This window comes from Helicoverpa armigera, chromosome 10 (assembly GCF_030705265.1).
Source record: "Helicoverpa armigera isolate CAAS_96S chromosome 10, ASM3070526v1, whole genome shotgun sequence".
In the NCBI taxonomy this organism is placed as follows: Eukaryota; Metazoa; Arthropoda; class Insecta; order Lepidoptera; family Noctuidae; genus Helicoverpa; species Helicoverpa armigera.
The window spans coordinates 251,674-266,687 of NC_087129.1; the positions used below are offsets into that span (position 1 = coordinate 251,674).

The 15,014-nt window shown below is 41.9% G+C and overlaps 1 protein-coding gene across 9 annotated transcripts in view; it reads left to right on the forward strand.

The window, feature by feature from the left end:
• Positions 1-15,014, forward strand: part of Mob2 — a 78,703-nt gene that overhangs the window by 56,058 nt on the left and 7,631 nt on the right. Inside the window, exon 1 of one of the 9 annotated variants that reach the window (XM_021343599.3) lies at positions 14,578-14,792. The exons of the other annotated variants lie outside the window; for them this stretch is intronic. Coding sequence (XP_021199274.2) covers positions 14,584-14,792 — 209 coding nt within the window. The 5' untranslated portion in view covers positions 14,578-14,583. Of the gene's footprint in view, positions 1-14,577; positions 14,793-15,014 lie in introns of those variants that run through there. 9 annotated transcript variants of the gene reach the window in all.

The window sequence follows — 15,014 nt, forward strand, 5'->3', positions numbered from 1 at the left end:
ATATATATATTTTTGTAATGAACGTGTTCTAGACATTGGATACATGAAGTGGGCTGCCGTTGTAAGACGACTAAAATGTCACGGTGTATATCCTGAGCAGCTGACTGATCACCATATTTAAGAATAGCCGCGCCGTGACCGATAATCGGCTATGAAAACATCATCAAAAAACGTGTTCCTCTAGCGTGAAGGGAAGGTTGAGCAGGCTTGCCCACGAACCACACTGATTTGGTTTTAAGTTGTACGATGAATATGAGTGTCTACGAGACCAACTTTTTTTAACCGTACAAGTAATATGACGTTTCATAAGAGCTTGCAAAGGCTTATTTGAAATAAAAACATTAGTTTATTTAGTTGTTTTGGTGAAGTGTGATGGATGGGTTGCATGGTTATAATGTCGGTGTGCAGCGGTGCAGGCAGAGAGCGGCGGTACAGTTGTAACGGGACCCGCGCCGCCCGCAGCCGCCCGCAGCCGCCCGCGGCCCCGATACGCCCCGCACGCTGCCCAACACTAGCATGTTCAGCTGTTCCCATCTAATTCATTTTGCCGCTCTGAATTCAGCCATTTGACGCCTCCCGTCGCCTGTTTTATTTGCGCTAGATACATTTTGACCAGCCTATTCCAGCCTCAGATTGCTAAAGTTATTTGACGAGATCACTTGACTATGCCTGACAACGGCACGATATGCAGATTGAACCCTAAAGACTCCGAGACTACTGAAATAATTTGCAAAAAAAGTTTTCCTGGCACAGAAACGTTGCTTAAGAGCAATATGTAATGCCGGTCCCCTTGATTCTTGCAAACCCCTATTTCAGAAAACTATAATACTCACAATTTTTTCCCTATATACCATTGAAATTGGTCTCTTCATAAGAAAGCACCCACAATAATTGTTCGAAAAAGTCTCAGAAAAGAGTATATTTAGCAAAATTGTTCTACCAAAATGCAGAACCGCTCTGTTCCACAAAAATTGTATGTTTATGTAAGTAGTTCTGATGGAAATTAAGTAGGTACATACAAAGCTAGGGCAATTGAAAAGTAATATTTAATATTGAAATAATAGATGACATATAAGTATTTTTCAAAAAAAAAAGAAAGAAGCGTCAAGTATAAAGAAATATAAAACTGTAACCAAGAAGGATTATTGTGTTTGATCAATTTACGATAAGTTCCCACAGAACGCGAGTGAAACCACGGGAAAACAAGGTAGTAGGTAAATTATAAAAATAATATTATATGAAAAGGAGCCCCATCATAATCTACCAAGATCGTATCCGATAAGATCCGAAAAGTCGTGGTGGCCTAGTGGGTAAAAGACCAACCTCTCGAGTATGAGGGCGCGGGTTCGATCCCAGGTCAGGCAAGTACCAATGCAACTTTTCTAAGTTTGTATGTACTTTCTAAGTATATCTTAGACACCATGGACTGTGTTTCGGATGGCACGTTAAACTGTAGGTCCCGGCTGTCATTGAACATCCTTGGCAGTCGTTACGGGTAGTCAGAAGCCAGTAAGTCTGACACCAGTCTAACCAAGGGGTATCGGGTTGCCCAGGTAACTGGGTTGAGGAGGTCAGATAGGCAGTCGCTTCTTGTAAAGCACTGGTACTCAGCTGAATCCGGTTAGACTGGAAGCCGACCCCAACATGATTGGGAAAAGGCTCGGAGGAAGGATCGTATCCGATAAGATATGGAAGTAGACCTCTTATCGTACAGGTACACGTGTTTATAAAAATGTTTTATTCCTTTATTTTTATGTTTTTGATACATTTTACCTATTAGAAAACGAGAGATTTGTGAAAGATAGGTCTCGTATTCATGGAAGAAGAACATTAGACAGTTGCAGGCATGACATGGGCATTGTGTATTATTTACTTAAGGGTGGAGCCCGCGAGCATCCCGCATAATATTTGCTTCACATCGTGTCACACCTAGATAATCAGTAACTTGGTAACGTTATTTTATACGATGTCATTGTTTTGTGTATCTTGGTTTATTTTCCATTGACTGTTTCCGAGGTTTCACGAGAGCCACGAAGTACTTCCTGTACCTGCATAAAATATGGTCTATGTTGCTCTGGGATAACGATGTTTCTTATCAGTGAAATAATTTTTCAAATCGGTTTAGTAGTTTCGAACCCTTTGGGGTTCCAACAATCAAAAGATATGTTTCCTCTTTATTATATTTGTATAGATTATAGTACCTAGGATAAGTTCTTTGATAAGGACGCAAGTTTAGACTCTCGAAACGCACGAGTCTAGGACCTAAGTAATATAGTACTTACCTATACATATACTTAAGTATCTAATTTTCAACAGCTTTATTATCACTGTTGCACAATTTTAATAACTATTTTTCATAAAGTTTAAAACACTATGTTCGCCTAAGCAGCAGTATAATTAAATAAATTATTCGGCAAAATATATATTGGCCAAATTCGGCATAGAAAAAAATGATTATCAGTCTCGAGGATGTCGGCAGCACACACTCGTTACATCTCTAATTGTATACCAAGTTTGTACTTTAAGGCTCACGATATTGGATGAATCGGTGACGGATTTTTCGGGTCACTAATACTTGAATCTTATGAAATTATGCTCCGAACGGATCTAGTAAAGGAATATTTCATTTTATTCAAATGTATGTACTAAAAGCTAAGGAACAGTCGGTTTTTCTGAATCAGTCAATGTTTTCAATTTTAGACTGATTCAATGATGTATAATCTGTAGCCGTGGTGATGGCGGCTCTCTGGGAGAGTGGAACGGTCGCGCTCGCAGTGAGAGCGCATACCGCCGGCGCAGCGGTGCTCACCTTCGGCTGCAGGTTAATAAGTGGCTTTATTGCCTTTTGACTGCCATCTAAATCATAGTCATAATGACGTGAAAAAAAAAGTGTGGAAAGGCCAAGGGCCATACCCAAATAGCCGAAGCGCGAATAAAGCAGCTGTCATTATTGGCTATCCATACACGAACCACTAGCTACGAACTCTTACGCCGTGTACAATGTCATCATTTGCCTAGTCCTTATCTCCACTACAATCCTTCAGCACTGCTCCATATAGTTAGCGTTGTCCGTATTGTCACGTGACTAGTCGACCGTGATGTTCGTATACAGATCCTTGTTCACGATACAGTTGACAGTCCAACAAAGAAGAATTTGTCTACATGTAATCATGTGAATTGTGCTGTCAAGCAGACGATGCTGATCACTCACCGGTGAACTGCTTGCTACTGCTGTTTTGTTATTCTGCCCCTGACTTCTAGAGCCTTTCTTATTTCATTTTTTTAAGATTATAGAAGTTAAAAGTAAAAGCGCCTCCGATCTTATGGCCCGATTACACAAGTCTAAACACGTTTGACAGTATTGGCATAATGGCTAGAAGCATCACCTGTCCTAACAGTAATATTGCAGTACCTACATATAATATTACGTGGATTTAGTTGCCTTTGAAGTGGTCTCGTGGACAATGGCGATATGTAAAGTAACGGCGTGTTGCGGGCGGCGCGGGCGGCGCGGCGCGCCACTTCCGAGTGTTCTCGCTCTACATACGACGGCGCGGCTTCCTGCGCTCGTTTCACTTGCTCTTATGCCTTTTGTTATGGTGTAACAACGTTTCGACAACTCTTGCACAAAACTTATTTACCTATATGAATAAAATCTATTTAGGCTAATTTGCTTTGTTAACGGCGCGGCGCGGCGCGGCGCGGCGTGATTTTCTATACAGGGTTATTGGTAAATCACTAACAACCTTGCAGGACTGTATTACTAAAGTCATAAACTACAACTTTTGTTCTATGACTTTTTATAAAACATAATACATTTGCCAAAAACAAACCTACAAGATTTCATTGGTCTATCTAACACATTTCAACTCTATTTTGCTATAGTGATAAGCACGCCCCTACCATTTCTTCACCAACAAAAGGCCCGATCGAGACCAGTCGAGCGATTAGTCGACCTTAGAGTGTGCGGACGAGTCGAGATTATCACACATTACAATAAATTCGTTTGGTGAAGGGTTTGCATTTTTAGAATGAATGCAAGATCTTTGTCTACCCTACGCCTCCCGCACTATTCTCGTACCTAGTCATACTTTTGAATTGGTAACTCGCTACGCTACGATTTCCCGCCTTTTTACGAAAAGGTCAAATAAAAAAAAAACTAAATATCGTCTTCTTCACGTACTGTGTGCCTCGGTGGACGATCACTATCCCTGATGGCATGCCGGAATTGCCCGTAATCTCGTAACCGCTGTGTGGCGGCTAGCATTGTTACTCAGCTAGGTGTAGGGATGTTTGGGAATCGTATGGCGTATTGGCGACAGGCTTCCGAAACATTGTCATCACACCTAGCCAGCGTTCGCACCATTTCCGTGTACTCGACATTTGAATATCGATACGCCATACTGTAAAGATAATTACGTTCGCACCACCGAATTTCCCTACAAGGACACGTATGATGCGACGCGGGCGCATAAAAACAACTGACGGCCGCTCGTAAATAGGTCAAACGCTCCCCGTCCGAGCCCCGCTCCCTGCTCCCCTCCGCTGTCTTTTGTACTACCGTTTACTGTGCTTCGCATAGACTTCGTAACTTTTAGAGCGTACACTTGAAATATTTTACTTTTTGTGTGAAAATTTTGATGAACTAAAATCTGAGAATTATTAAAAGTCATAGAACAAAAGTTTTAGTTTATGATATTAGTAATATGGTCCTGAGAGGTTGTTAGTGTTTTACCTATAACCCTGTATATAGTGATTTTCTATATGATTTATTGGTGATCTCTTTAAATTAGTTTACTTAAATACTATTAGGACAAACCTATTATAATACATACAAAACCATTTATTTGGTACTTGACCCCATATCTCCATGATTTTCGGTAATTTATTGTGGAATTGATTTTATATTGTTTGGTGCTACATTTTGGTGACAAATCTACTATTTTGAGGGCAAACCATATTATTTAAGAAACACAATATGAATTAAATTGGTGACAGCTTAAATCATACCCATAAACATTAACGAAGGGAAACGGGAGAAGAGACTTACAAATGAATCATCAAGATTTCTCGCAGCTAAGTACTGTGGCGCAACACGATAATATATCAGTTGACGTAATAACTACGTTTGATTTAATTATACAATTATTTTGAATTTAAGCCCATAGAGTACCTACTTATAGGAGCAACTTCTCAAGTCAAGGTCAGGCAAGTACCAATATATGTTTTCTAAGTTAGTACCTATGTAGCTTCATAAGTAACTTGGTCACCACATCACGAGGATGTGTACTGAATGTCTGAAATCACCAACCCGCATTGATCTGGTAGTGTCTGTTAAATGAGCATAGCTTGCATGGTGTATTGAGAGGCGGTGTGCGGCACGTCTATGCTCCATTCGTTTAGGTAGGTAGTTAAAAGAAGATCAACAATATTGATTTAGTTTTTAACACATTTTTTTTTGAGGACAGCAATATTTTCTGGTACCTACCTCATATCAAAGTAAAGGATATACATATTCCTTTTTCCGCATTAAACTCAGGTGTAGCCGCACTTCTGGTTTTAGCTGTATAAACAGACGGCCAAAAATAGGAATATGAAATTCTATGTAGCGTTTTTTATCGCAGACGCGTTGAGCGCAGACCTTGGTCAAAAGAACTATGCGCGAAGTTGTCAGCGCCGATGCTCAATGTGTACTAAGGGTGCTTTCAACTTACTTATGCGTTTCTTGGCGGCCTGCTGCGGTGCGTTAAGGTCAATATACACCAAACGAACATAGAGCTAGAGCCAGAGCAGGAGCATTCTTTCGTAATCTTTTAGTGTAAACGAAAGCCTTTCGAATGTTCTTTGGTCATTTAAGTCAATTTTCTGGTTGGTATTGGTAGTGCTTCGATATGTCTGAGTCTGACAGTGATGTCATTATTGCAAGCGCTGCATTTATTATATTGCAGAAAAAACTCAAAAATAAAAGAAGGAAGAGACGGAAAACAAATACGAATTTTAGAGACTCGATTCCTGCATAATAGCAGTGACTTTGAGATTTTTGTATTTTTATAGTTTTCATATGTTGGGTCCCATAGACATCTATAATTTTGGTAGGCTTCTATTTATATTTAATTTTTCCTGAGACCAATCCATATTTTAATCGATACGACATGTCAACAATCGCTAGAACACAAGAATTTTTAGAAATGAAGACGTACCTATAGCGTACGGACGATCCTCTTTATTCATACAAAAAGCACGGTATGGCAACAGTGCGGCACCGATACGACGAACGCTCGACAACAGGACGACAAAGTCGCAAGCATCACGTGTTCGTTTCGGTGTTCTTGAATGACGTCACGTCACTTGGATAAAAACGCACGGCAGTAAAATACGCTTTCAATTTAGGCGTTTGGTGCCAAACTGCTAATGCACTGCAAGCGGTCCGGCAACGGGACTTAACCTGCGGCACGTTAAGCGTGCGGCAGCGGTCCGACACGAAACGCATAAGTTGAAAGTACCCTAAAACTCGCTTTAGGTGCTTGTACACACAAAACTGCGATGCGAAATCCATAATAAACATTAACGATATTGCGTGACGCATCGCAAGAACTTGCGAATTGATTCTTATTGCGCAATTCTGCGACGTTAGTTCATACTTTTTGAAATTCTTTTGTTTTCTTTTCTCATCTCAATAGTATCAGTGCTAAATAATGTGAAACCGAGATAAAATATGATCTGCATGTTTGCAGGTCTTCGAAGGAATGACGACAAGAAAAGTTTTACGAGTTAACGCGCTCGATATGTAATTACTACTCGGTTGAATTAAAGAGTCGTATCTTGCATCACTAGATTTGAATATTTCCCTTCCAGGCTATTACTTAGACTTTCGGTTATCAAGATCGATTCACTGTATCAAAATAAATAATTCAGTTACATGCAAGTCAGTTAGTTGTGTCTGATTGGGGCGACGACGTTAATAATTGGCTAGCTACATATTGACAAAGTTATTCAGGATGCAATGATACTGCAAGATGGTGATGTTTTTTTTAGATTCTTTATTTAAAAATAAAGAATTAGAACATAAAACAATGACCCCGTTCAATTGTTTTTTCATATAAAAAATCGTTCAGTGCTAGCTTACGCTCATTCAGAAATCTGATTTAGTCAATTAGGTATAATAAGCGGCTCAAGATATTTTTCGCGGAAAGTTGTGATTGAAAGAATGCCAAGAGGATTATCAGAGGAGAGGAAGACGATATATGCAAAATTATTGTAATTTGTGATAAATTGTGTTAGATAAATAAATCCGAGAAGTTATTGTGTACGAATTGACGTTTTATTTCTGATGAGATGATGAGATCATACCCTAGCTATTATTACAAGCACTTTTGAACGTTAAAAACTATAAATAGGTTTGATTCTAGTTTACGTAGAAACTTACCGTTTCTTTGTTATCTTTTCAGGTAAGTTGGTGATGCAATCCTCCAACGCACAGTTCAAGAGCGGCTGTGGTGTGCTCCGGTTTTGTAAGTCACCACGGCATGGCTAAATACAATTTTTCATTATGACACCTACCATAAGACACCACCACACACCATAAGACACGAAGAAATTTTAATTTATTGATGAACGCCCCGGTTCCGCACGGGGTACTAGGTATTGATGTTCAATTTTACAATAATTTATTTATGTTATACAAATTATTGTTATGTCTAATTAGCAGCATTCATGCAGTTAAATCTCCGTTGTGGTCCGAAATATTATGCCCGCGACCTCATTAGACCTACGGTTTACCCCCGCCATGGAACTGGGACGGTTGGTTGGCGTTGGTGAATTGATCACCAACTGACTCCTTGTTGCTTCGTGAAAGTGTCTAAAGGACCCACAAAGCGATTTCTGCACGACCCGGGAATCGAAACCGAAACCTGGTGCACAGGAGTCGTCCGTGTGACTTGACCACCGTGGCGGCTCGTAAGTTGTCCTTATGCATCGTAATCTTAAGAATTTTTATATTGAAGTCATAAAATTTTATGAAGGATCTTAAAGTCCCAAAATTAGCATGTTTAAAATAAAAAAAAATTGGGGTACGAAGTGGAGTATAGTGTTCAGTAATGTGGACGATGTCGGCGTGTATTAGGCAGCGCGCAATGCGGCTGGGTGGCAGCAGTCAGTAGTGCACCGTGCTGGTCGCGGTCGCGCGAGGCAGGTGTCTCGTGTGGGAAGTGGGTCAGCGTTATGCAACGCCGCCCGCACCGCCGCCACCTACCGCCGACAGAGTTCATCGCGACTGCCGCCTCGACATTACACCAACCGTTTCATTTTTTATTTTATTAGTTAATTAACACCCTTAATTACTATGAATACACTCCTGTTAGCGTACCAGAGATTAATGTTGTCGCACCTTAGATGTGGTATAATCTTCTGGGGTAATCCGACTGAAGCACCATTAAAAGCTCAAAAAACCGGCCAAGAGAGCATTGGGTTGGACCGCGCTCATTGTAGGGTTACGTAGTTTCCCAAGTATAGTTCATACCTTTTGAGGGGTGGGGGCGGGGGGTATCCTGGACTTCCTTCGCTTGGGGAGTGGCGGAGAGGTGTGCCGGACTCTTACCGGCTAAAACCCCCCCCTTGTCCTTCTTGCACGTGGGCGCGGGGCCGCGGGAATCCAAATTCTTCCGCAGCCCCACACTAGTGCTGACCCTCGCACGGGCCTCGTCTCTTGCACGGGGTAGTGAGGTGTTCGCCTACCCCGTGCATCGCCTACGGGGCACGCGCCGACACACACGCGCGCCACTGCCTCGGGTCCACTGAGTAGGGGCGGGAACTTCCCCAAGTCCCTCGCCCTTGAACCCATTCATGGGGGGCGGAAGAGGGCGTTGTCCGCCCTTCTCTTGCGCCTGGTCTTCGAAATCTCCCTCTCCCGTTCCGCAGATTCCTTCTGCGACATCCCTTCCTCGCAAAAGGACACCCAGACATCCTCCGCACAACGGCAGGCAGCGACAGATCGGCTCCGATTTCATTAGTGAGGACACGGCGCTGCTCCTCCCAAGCTACACACTCAGCGAGCATGTGTTGCGCCGTGTCTTCCCCGCAATGGACGCAGTGGTGACACTGAGCGTCCGGCTCCCTGTCTATGCGGCACAGGAACTTGTCGAAGCACCCATGCCTCGACAGCACCTGCGTCACCCTGAATGACAGGGAGCCGTGCCTTCTCCCGAGCCAGTCGTCGAGTACTGGCCGAATCGCCTCGACGGTAGCAAGGCGAGTAATATCTAAAAGATGGATGTCTGAGTTTATACGCCACCGACTTCTAGGCTGATGCACCTAAGAATAGTATTTTTTTTGCTTTTCAGTGGTTTTGGGAGACAGTTTTATTTTTTCGTAAAAAAAAAGATTTCAAGCTTTTCAGTGACAAGCATAGTTGTCACTATCCGCATAAGTGGAAGTATGCCGCCGTCACTGGACCGTCACCGATAACGAGATGACGGCGCCGATTTAGCGATACATTCATTTACAATGGTCCTGTGTGCACCGCACGGCCTTCACCCGATCGCCGTCATCCGGCCGCCGAGGGCCGCCGATAGTAAATTCGGCCAGAAAAAAATCTCGTTCTCGGTGACGGACGACTCGCGACGCAGCGACGCGCGACGGTCCGGTGATGGCGGCGGTGGACAAACAGCCGTACACTCATAAATGTATTCATAAATCACAAGTGTGACTATTGGAATGTACATGACGAAAAACTTATTAAAATAAAGTATCTTGTAAGTATAATCATTTATTTATAGTAAACACTACCAGCCTTACTTATAAAAATCAACTAATCATCTTCTGAGTATTGTTTTAACTAATTACTACTTAATGCTTTAAGTAGTGATTAAATTATTTTGACCTATAAACGTTGCTTAAGCATGTCTTAAGTAATGAACAGATAATGACATAAAAACATACTAATTTCTCAACACTACCTGAATGTTGGTAGCTTAAAAAAATATTTGTCATCAAAACGTTGTGTAATGGCAACAATGGCATCCGTAAAATATAAAATTAAAAAATTTGAGCTGTCAACAAACCGGAAATGAAAAATCAGCTGGTAAGAATCCAGCCATTTTGCTAATTATAGTTCGGCCGCTCAGAGAATGCGTTTCTGACACATCGCGATTGAACTGACGACGTAACTTTGTAATGGCGTTGCAGTACGATAAAAATATTTTTGCTGGTTGTTTATCGTTTTAACAATTGTTGAGCATTAAAACAACATTATTATATCAATAATAATCAATGAATGTTGTAATTTTGTGCCAAATTGAGTGTCAAATAACTTGGTAAAAAATATTTTTCTAAATCTATACTGCGCTATTACAAGGTTATGTCAGCGCTTTATATTTGTAGTGCTGTGCTAAAAATAACAGGCAAGTATCGTAATCTGTTCTGGTTGATGGTTCTTATACAGTTATACTTAAAATATAAAATAATACGTTTTGTTTTTCTTTTTAAGAATTTGAAAATAATGGACTATAGGATAACTTTTATGAAATATAAAAATAAAACTATGATCAAACTGAACGCGCGAAAGAAAGTAGCATTTTTAGGGTTCCGTAGCCAAAATGGCAAAAACGGAACCCTTATAGTTTCGTCATGTCCGTCTGTCCGTCTGTCCGTCTGTCCGTCTGTCACAGCCGATTTACTCGGAAACTATAAGTACTACAGTGATGAAATTTGATGGGAATATGTGTTGTATGAACCGCTACAAAAATATGACACTAAATAGTAAAAAAAAGAATTGGGGGTGGGGCCCCCCATACATGTAACTGAGGGATGAATTTTTTTTTTTCGATGTACATACCCGTGTGGGGTATCAATGGAAAGGTCTTTTAAAATGATATAAAGTTTTCTAAAAAACATTTTTCTTAAAGTGAACGGTTTTTGAGATATCAGCTCTCAAAGTCGTAAAAAGTATGTCCCCCCCCCTCTATTTTTATAACTACGGGGTATAAAATTCTAAAAAAAATAGAGGTGATGCATGCTAATTAACTCTTTCAACGATTTTTGGTTTGATCAAAGTATCTCTTATAGTTTTTGAGATAGGTTGATTTAACTGTAATTTACGGAACCCTTCGTGCAAGTCCGACTCGCACTTGGCCGGTTTTTATATTTAGGTTGAAAATGGTAACCCCAAATGGCATCATGGGCCGTCATTTTGTGACGCTAAATAGTCATTTGTTGTCGTTTCGTGCGCTAAGACTAAGTGCCCTGCCTCATTAGGACGCCAATGGCGATGTCGCCGGCTACGTATCCAAGCAGTTAGTATTGAAATGTATGGAACCTAACTCACTTGGCGACGGTTTGGTAACGTCGCCAAATTGGAAGCGTGGCCACGAGCTACAGTTCCCTATGTGGCTTCTGGCTACCGTGGCAACTTGGCGACGTGGCCACAGTAGCCACTATAATGTACACGGTAAAGCGCACCTCCCTCACACAGTCGCCAATGTGGTCGCCAGTCAGCTTGCAATTTCTTGAGCGACGACGTAAACAATTGACTGTCGAGACGCCATGGCCACTCGACTTGGCGACATTTGGATGCCAGAAGTAGCCAGACCTGTGCCGCTGGCGACATGGCGTCCCAGTGAGGTAGAGCTCTAAAAACCTGATTTTGGAAGATTTTGACCGAGATATCAGACCGAGAGATAATACCTAATATACACGTAATATACACGTAGGCGAAGATGATGATGAAGACACCACCTCCTCAAGCGAATCGGAGTCTGATTAACATTCTGTACGCACATTCAATTCAATGTACTTACTTTATTGCATAGAAATACAGATTTTAACTTTGTAACAAAGAATAAATAAAACGATTTTATTATATGAATATTACCTTTTTTTGGTTTCCACTTAAATAACTAAAATATAAATTTTAAATGATTCCGCCAATTTAAAACGAAAATAATCTTAAAATAATGCGGCGGTTTATTTTGGGGGAACGGTAACGAACTCAGTGTTATGTTGTGCCCATCACTAGTCCTGACTAACTGATAGGTGTCAGGAACGCATTCTCTGAACGGCCGAACTATAGCGGGTTAAACAAGGGTGTGAGGCTACTTAATTTGACAACTCATTGAAGACATTGCTAAGAAAATAATTTAGTTAAACCACGTTTATACGTAAGATTTTTTCTTAAACACCCCTTAAGTATAACTTCTTATTTAATTCACGTTTATAAGTATGACCGTACGGTTTTAAGATTGCAAAAGATTTTTTTTAATTTGGTGTGTTTTCAGTAACTGTCATCTCAGGGACTCCTAATGAGAACTGGGCAAAATTCCTACGAAAATTAGATGTTTGAATGCGTTGCTGATAAAGAGTTATGCTGATCGTCATCTAATGCCCAGTGAGAAGGTCAAACGGTGACGTTATTGAAGCTCACTCCCCCAGTGGAGGGTCGGCCACGCACTCAAGTCGAAGAAGCAACAGGTGTCCCCTTCTCACCCCCACGCTCCCCTGCCCCGCCAGCGGTGACACCGCACTCCCACTCAGTGACGTCACGATACGGTATACATCGGTATAAATGCTTTGGATACCTACACCACAATCGACTAGAATGTTCCATTCCATCGGAATTTGCGACCGACAATCGTATTATTTATTTATTATTTTAACAACGTAAACGGCAATTATAAACCGACTTTTAAAAAGGAGGGGGGGGGATCCCAACTTGCCTGTTTGTTTTATTTTATTTTTTTGTCTTGTTACTCGATTTCTCAACCATCATTCTCCTTCCTGTAAACCTCGTATTTATTCAAACCTCGGATTTATATATATATTAGATCTGGGATAGTATTTGAAAAAATCAACAAATTTCTTTAGCCTGCTCTGTTCTCGAGGTCTCGCTGCAGACTGATGTTGTCAGTCGCACCCAGATCGATACTAAAACCCGTTGTATGCTTTACTTGAATCCTGCAACAAGGATTTGTAGACCTCGCTTATGAGTTGTATATACAAAACTCAACTTAGAGTTGGAGTGAGACGTTTTCCTGTAATATAAACGTTTAATAAACTTCTCGAGTATGAGGGCGCCGCCGGTTCGATTCCAGGTCAGGCAAGTACCAATGCAACTTTTCTAAGTTTGTAGGTACTTTCTAAGTATATCTTAGACACGAATGACTGTGTTTCGGATGGCACGTTAAACTGTAGGTCCAGGCTGTCATTAAACATTCTTGACAGTCGTCACGGGTAGTCAGAAGCCAGTAAGTCTGACGCCAGTCTAACCAAGGGGTATTGGGTTGCCCGGGTAACTGGGTTGAGGGGGTCAGATAGGGCAGTCGCTCCTTGTAAAGCACTGGTACTCAGCTGCATCAGGTTTGGGAAAGTGGCTCGGAGGATGATGAACGTTCAATAAACCTTTAAGGGTGTTGTAGCGAGCGGGCCGTATGCCAGAGCGAGCATATTAGCGAGCATTTGTTATTTCCTGGTTTAACTTGTTACTTTCCGGTGGCATACCTACACATTAGAAAGATATTCCCCAGTAGACCGCTAAGCCTATGGATCGTCTGCCTATTATAATCGAGTTGCCGGCGGCGAGCCGTGAATACCTATCCGGTATGAAGTTAGTGAAGCAGGATCGCTGACGTCGCGCCGTGAGCACCAGGTTATCGCTCCCGCCTCGAGTCTTCCCTGCATCTGTGCCAATTCTATATAAACACAGTCACACATCACTTGGCTCGCTCGTCCTCAATTCTTGCGCTTGTTTATTTTAATCGTTCCCATTCACGTAGAGAAATGCTACAACAATTAGGTCACAAACGGGATTGGTGACGATTTAACATTTTGTTAGTTACATAGTTTGTATGTGCACGATACTTTCTAATGGTGAACACAGACATTTCAGAATCGATCGCAGCGAAAGAATAGAATTTGAATGGAACCTAGAACACGTGTACGCGGTGAATTAGTCGAACCGCCCGAATGTGGTAGAATCACAGATAAGATATCACATTTGGCAGGATTCGATTCTTTTGCCGCAATCGATTCTGAAAGGTGTGTGTTCACCATTAGTGTCACGCTGCACTGTCTCAAACCTTACCACGCCTATGGTTTCAAAACTGTGTTTGTATTATCAGCGATTTGTGAAAGGAATGGAGGAATATAATTTATCGTACACGGTCTATCAGAAGCAATATTTATTTAGAACGACACCATAAAAACATCCGATTATAGTCTATAATATTATTTGCTTATATTAAGGTGTGTGATGTTGTTAATGAACCTTGAACTTATCGCTCACGCACACAGCGCTGCCTGGCTCGCTTACACAACACTTGCGTCACTCAACTAAATGTTTTTCCGAGCTAATCCCCATTAATATCACTTTTTGACTATAATTCAACGTAAAATGACCACCATTAGCTTAGCACAACCTCGGGATATCCAGGCGGAGCCACTGTTTCTGAAGAATCTGGCACTGCGTATTGTGAGGAGCACCCATATTGCGCTGCGGCGTGCGGCTGCGATTTTTATAGAAAGCTTAGTTTTTCCGGTCACCTCAATCCGTGGGCCAACGTTGTGCGTCGCGCAGTAAGCTTATTGTTTATATGTATGACAGAGATGTTTCCATTGTGGTTGCGTCTCGTTTCGGCGGGGTCGGGTGTAGTCGTGGGCGCGGGGGAGAGGCGGGTGTGCGGGCGCAGCGACGAATGGCGTCTCGTGCGCAGCGCTCGCTCAGTAGCCCGCGCGATGTGCCACGCAGTAGTGCTCGGAGTGCTGTTCTCGCTGCCCTCCTACCTGTACTCGGCAGTGCCGTTCAGGTGAGCTCCCCGCAGTCTCGCGTCCTCTTCACCACCCACTGTGCTGTGTGTTCAACTATCGCATACACCGAGTTTTACTTGGTTGTTACGGTTTATGTTGCTCACTTGCTGTATTTTCAAAAGAATACGCAATACGGATCGGTTTATGATAAACAATCACCAATGACTTACTAAAAACGTCACGAAGGCAAGGCGCATTGATAAGCCAAATCGAATCCATAT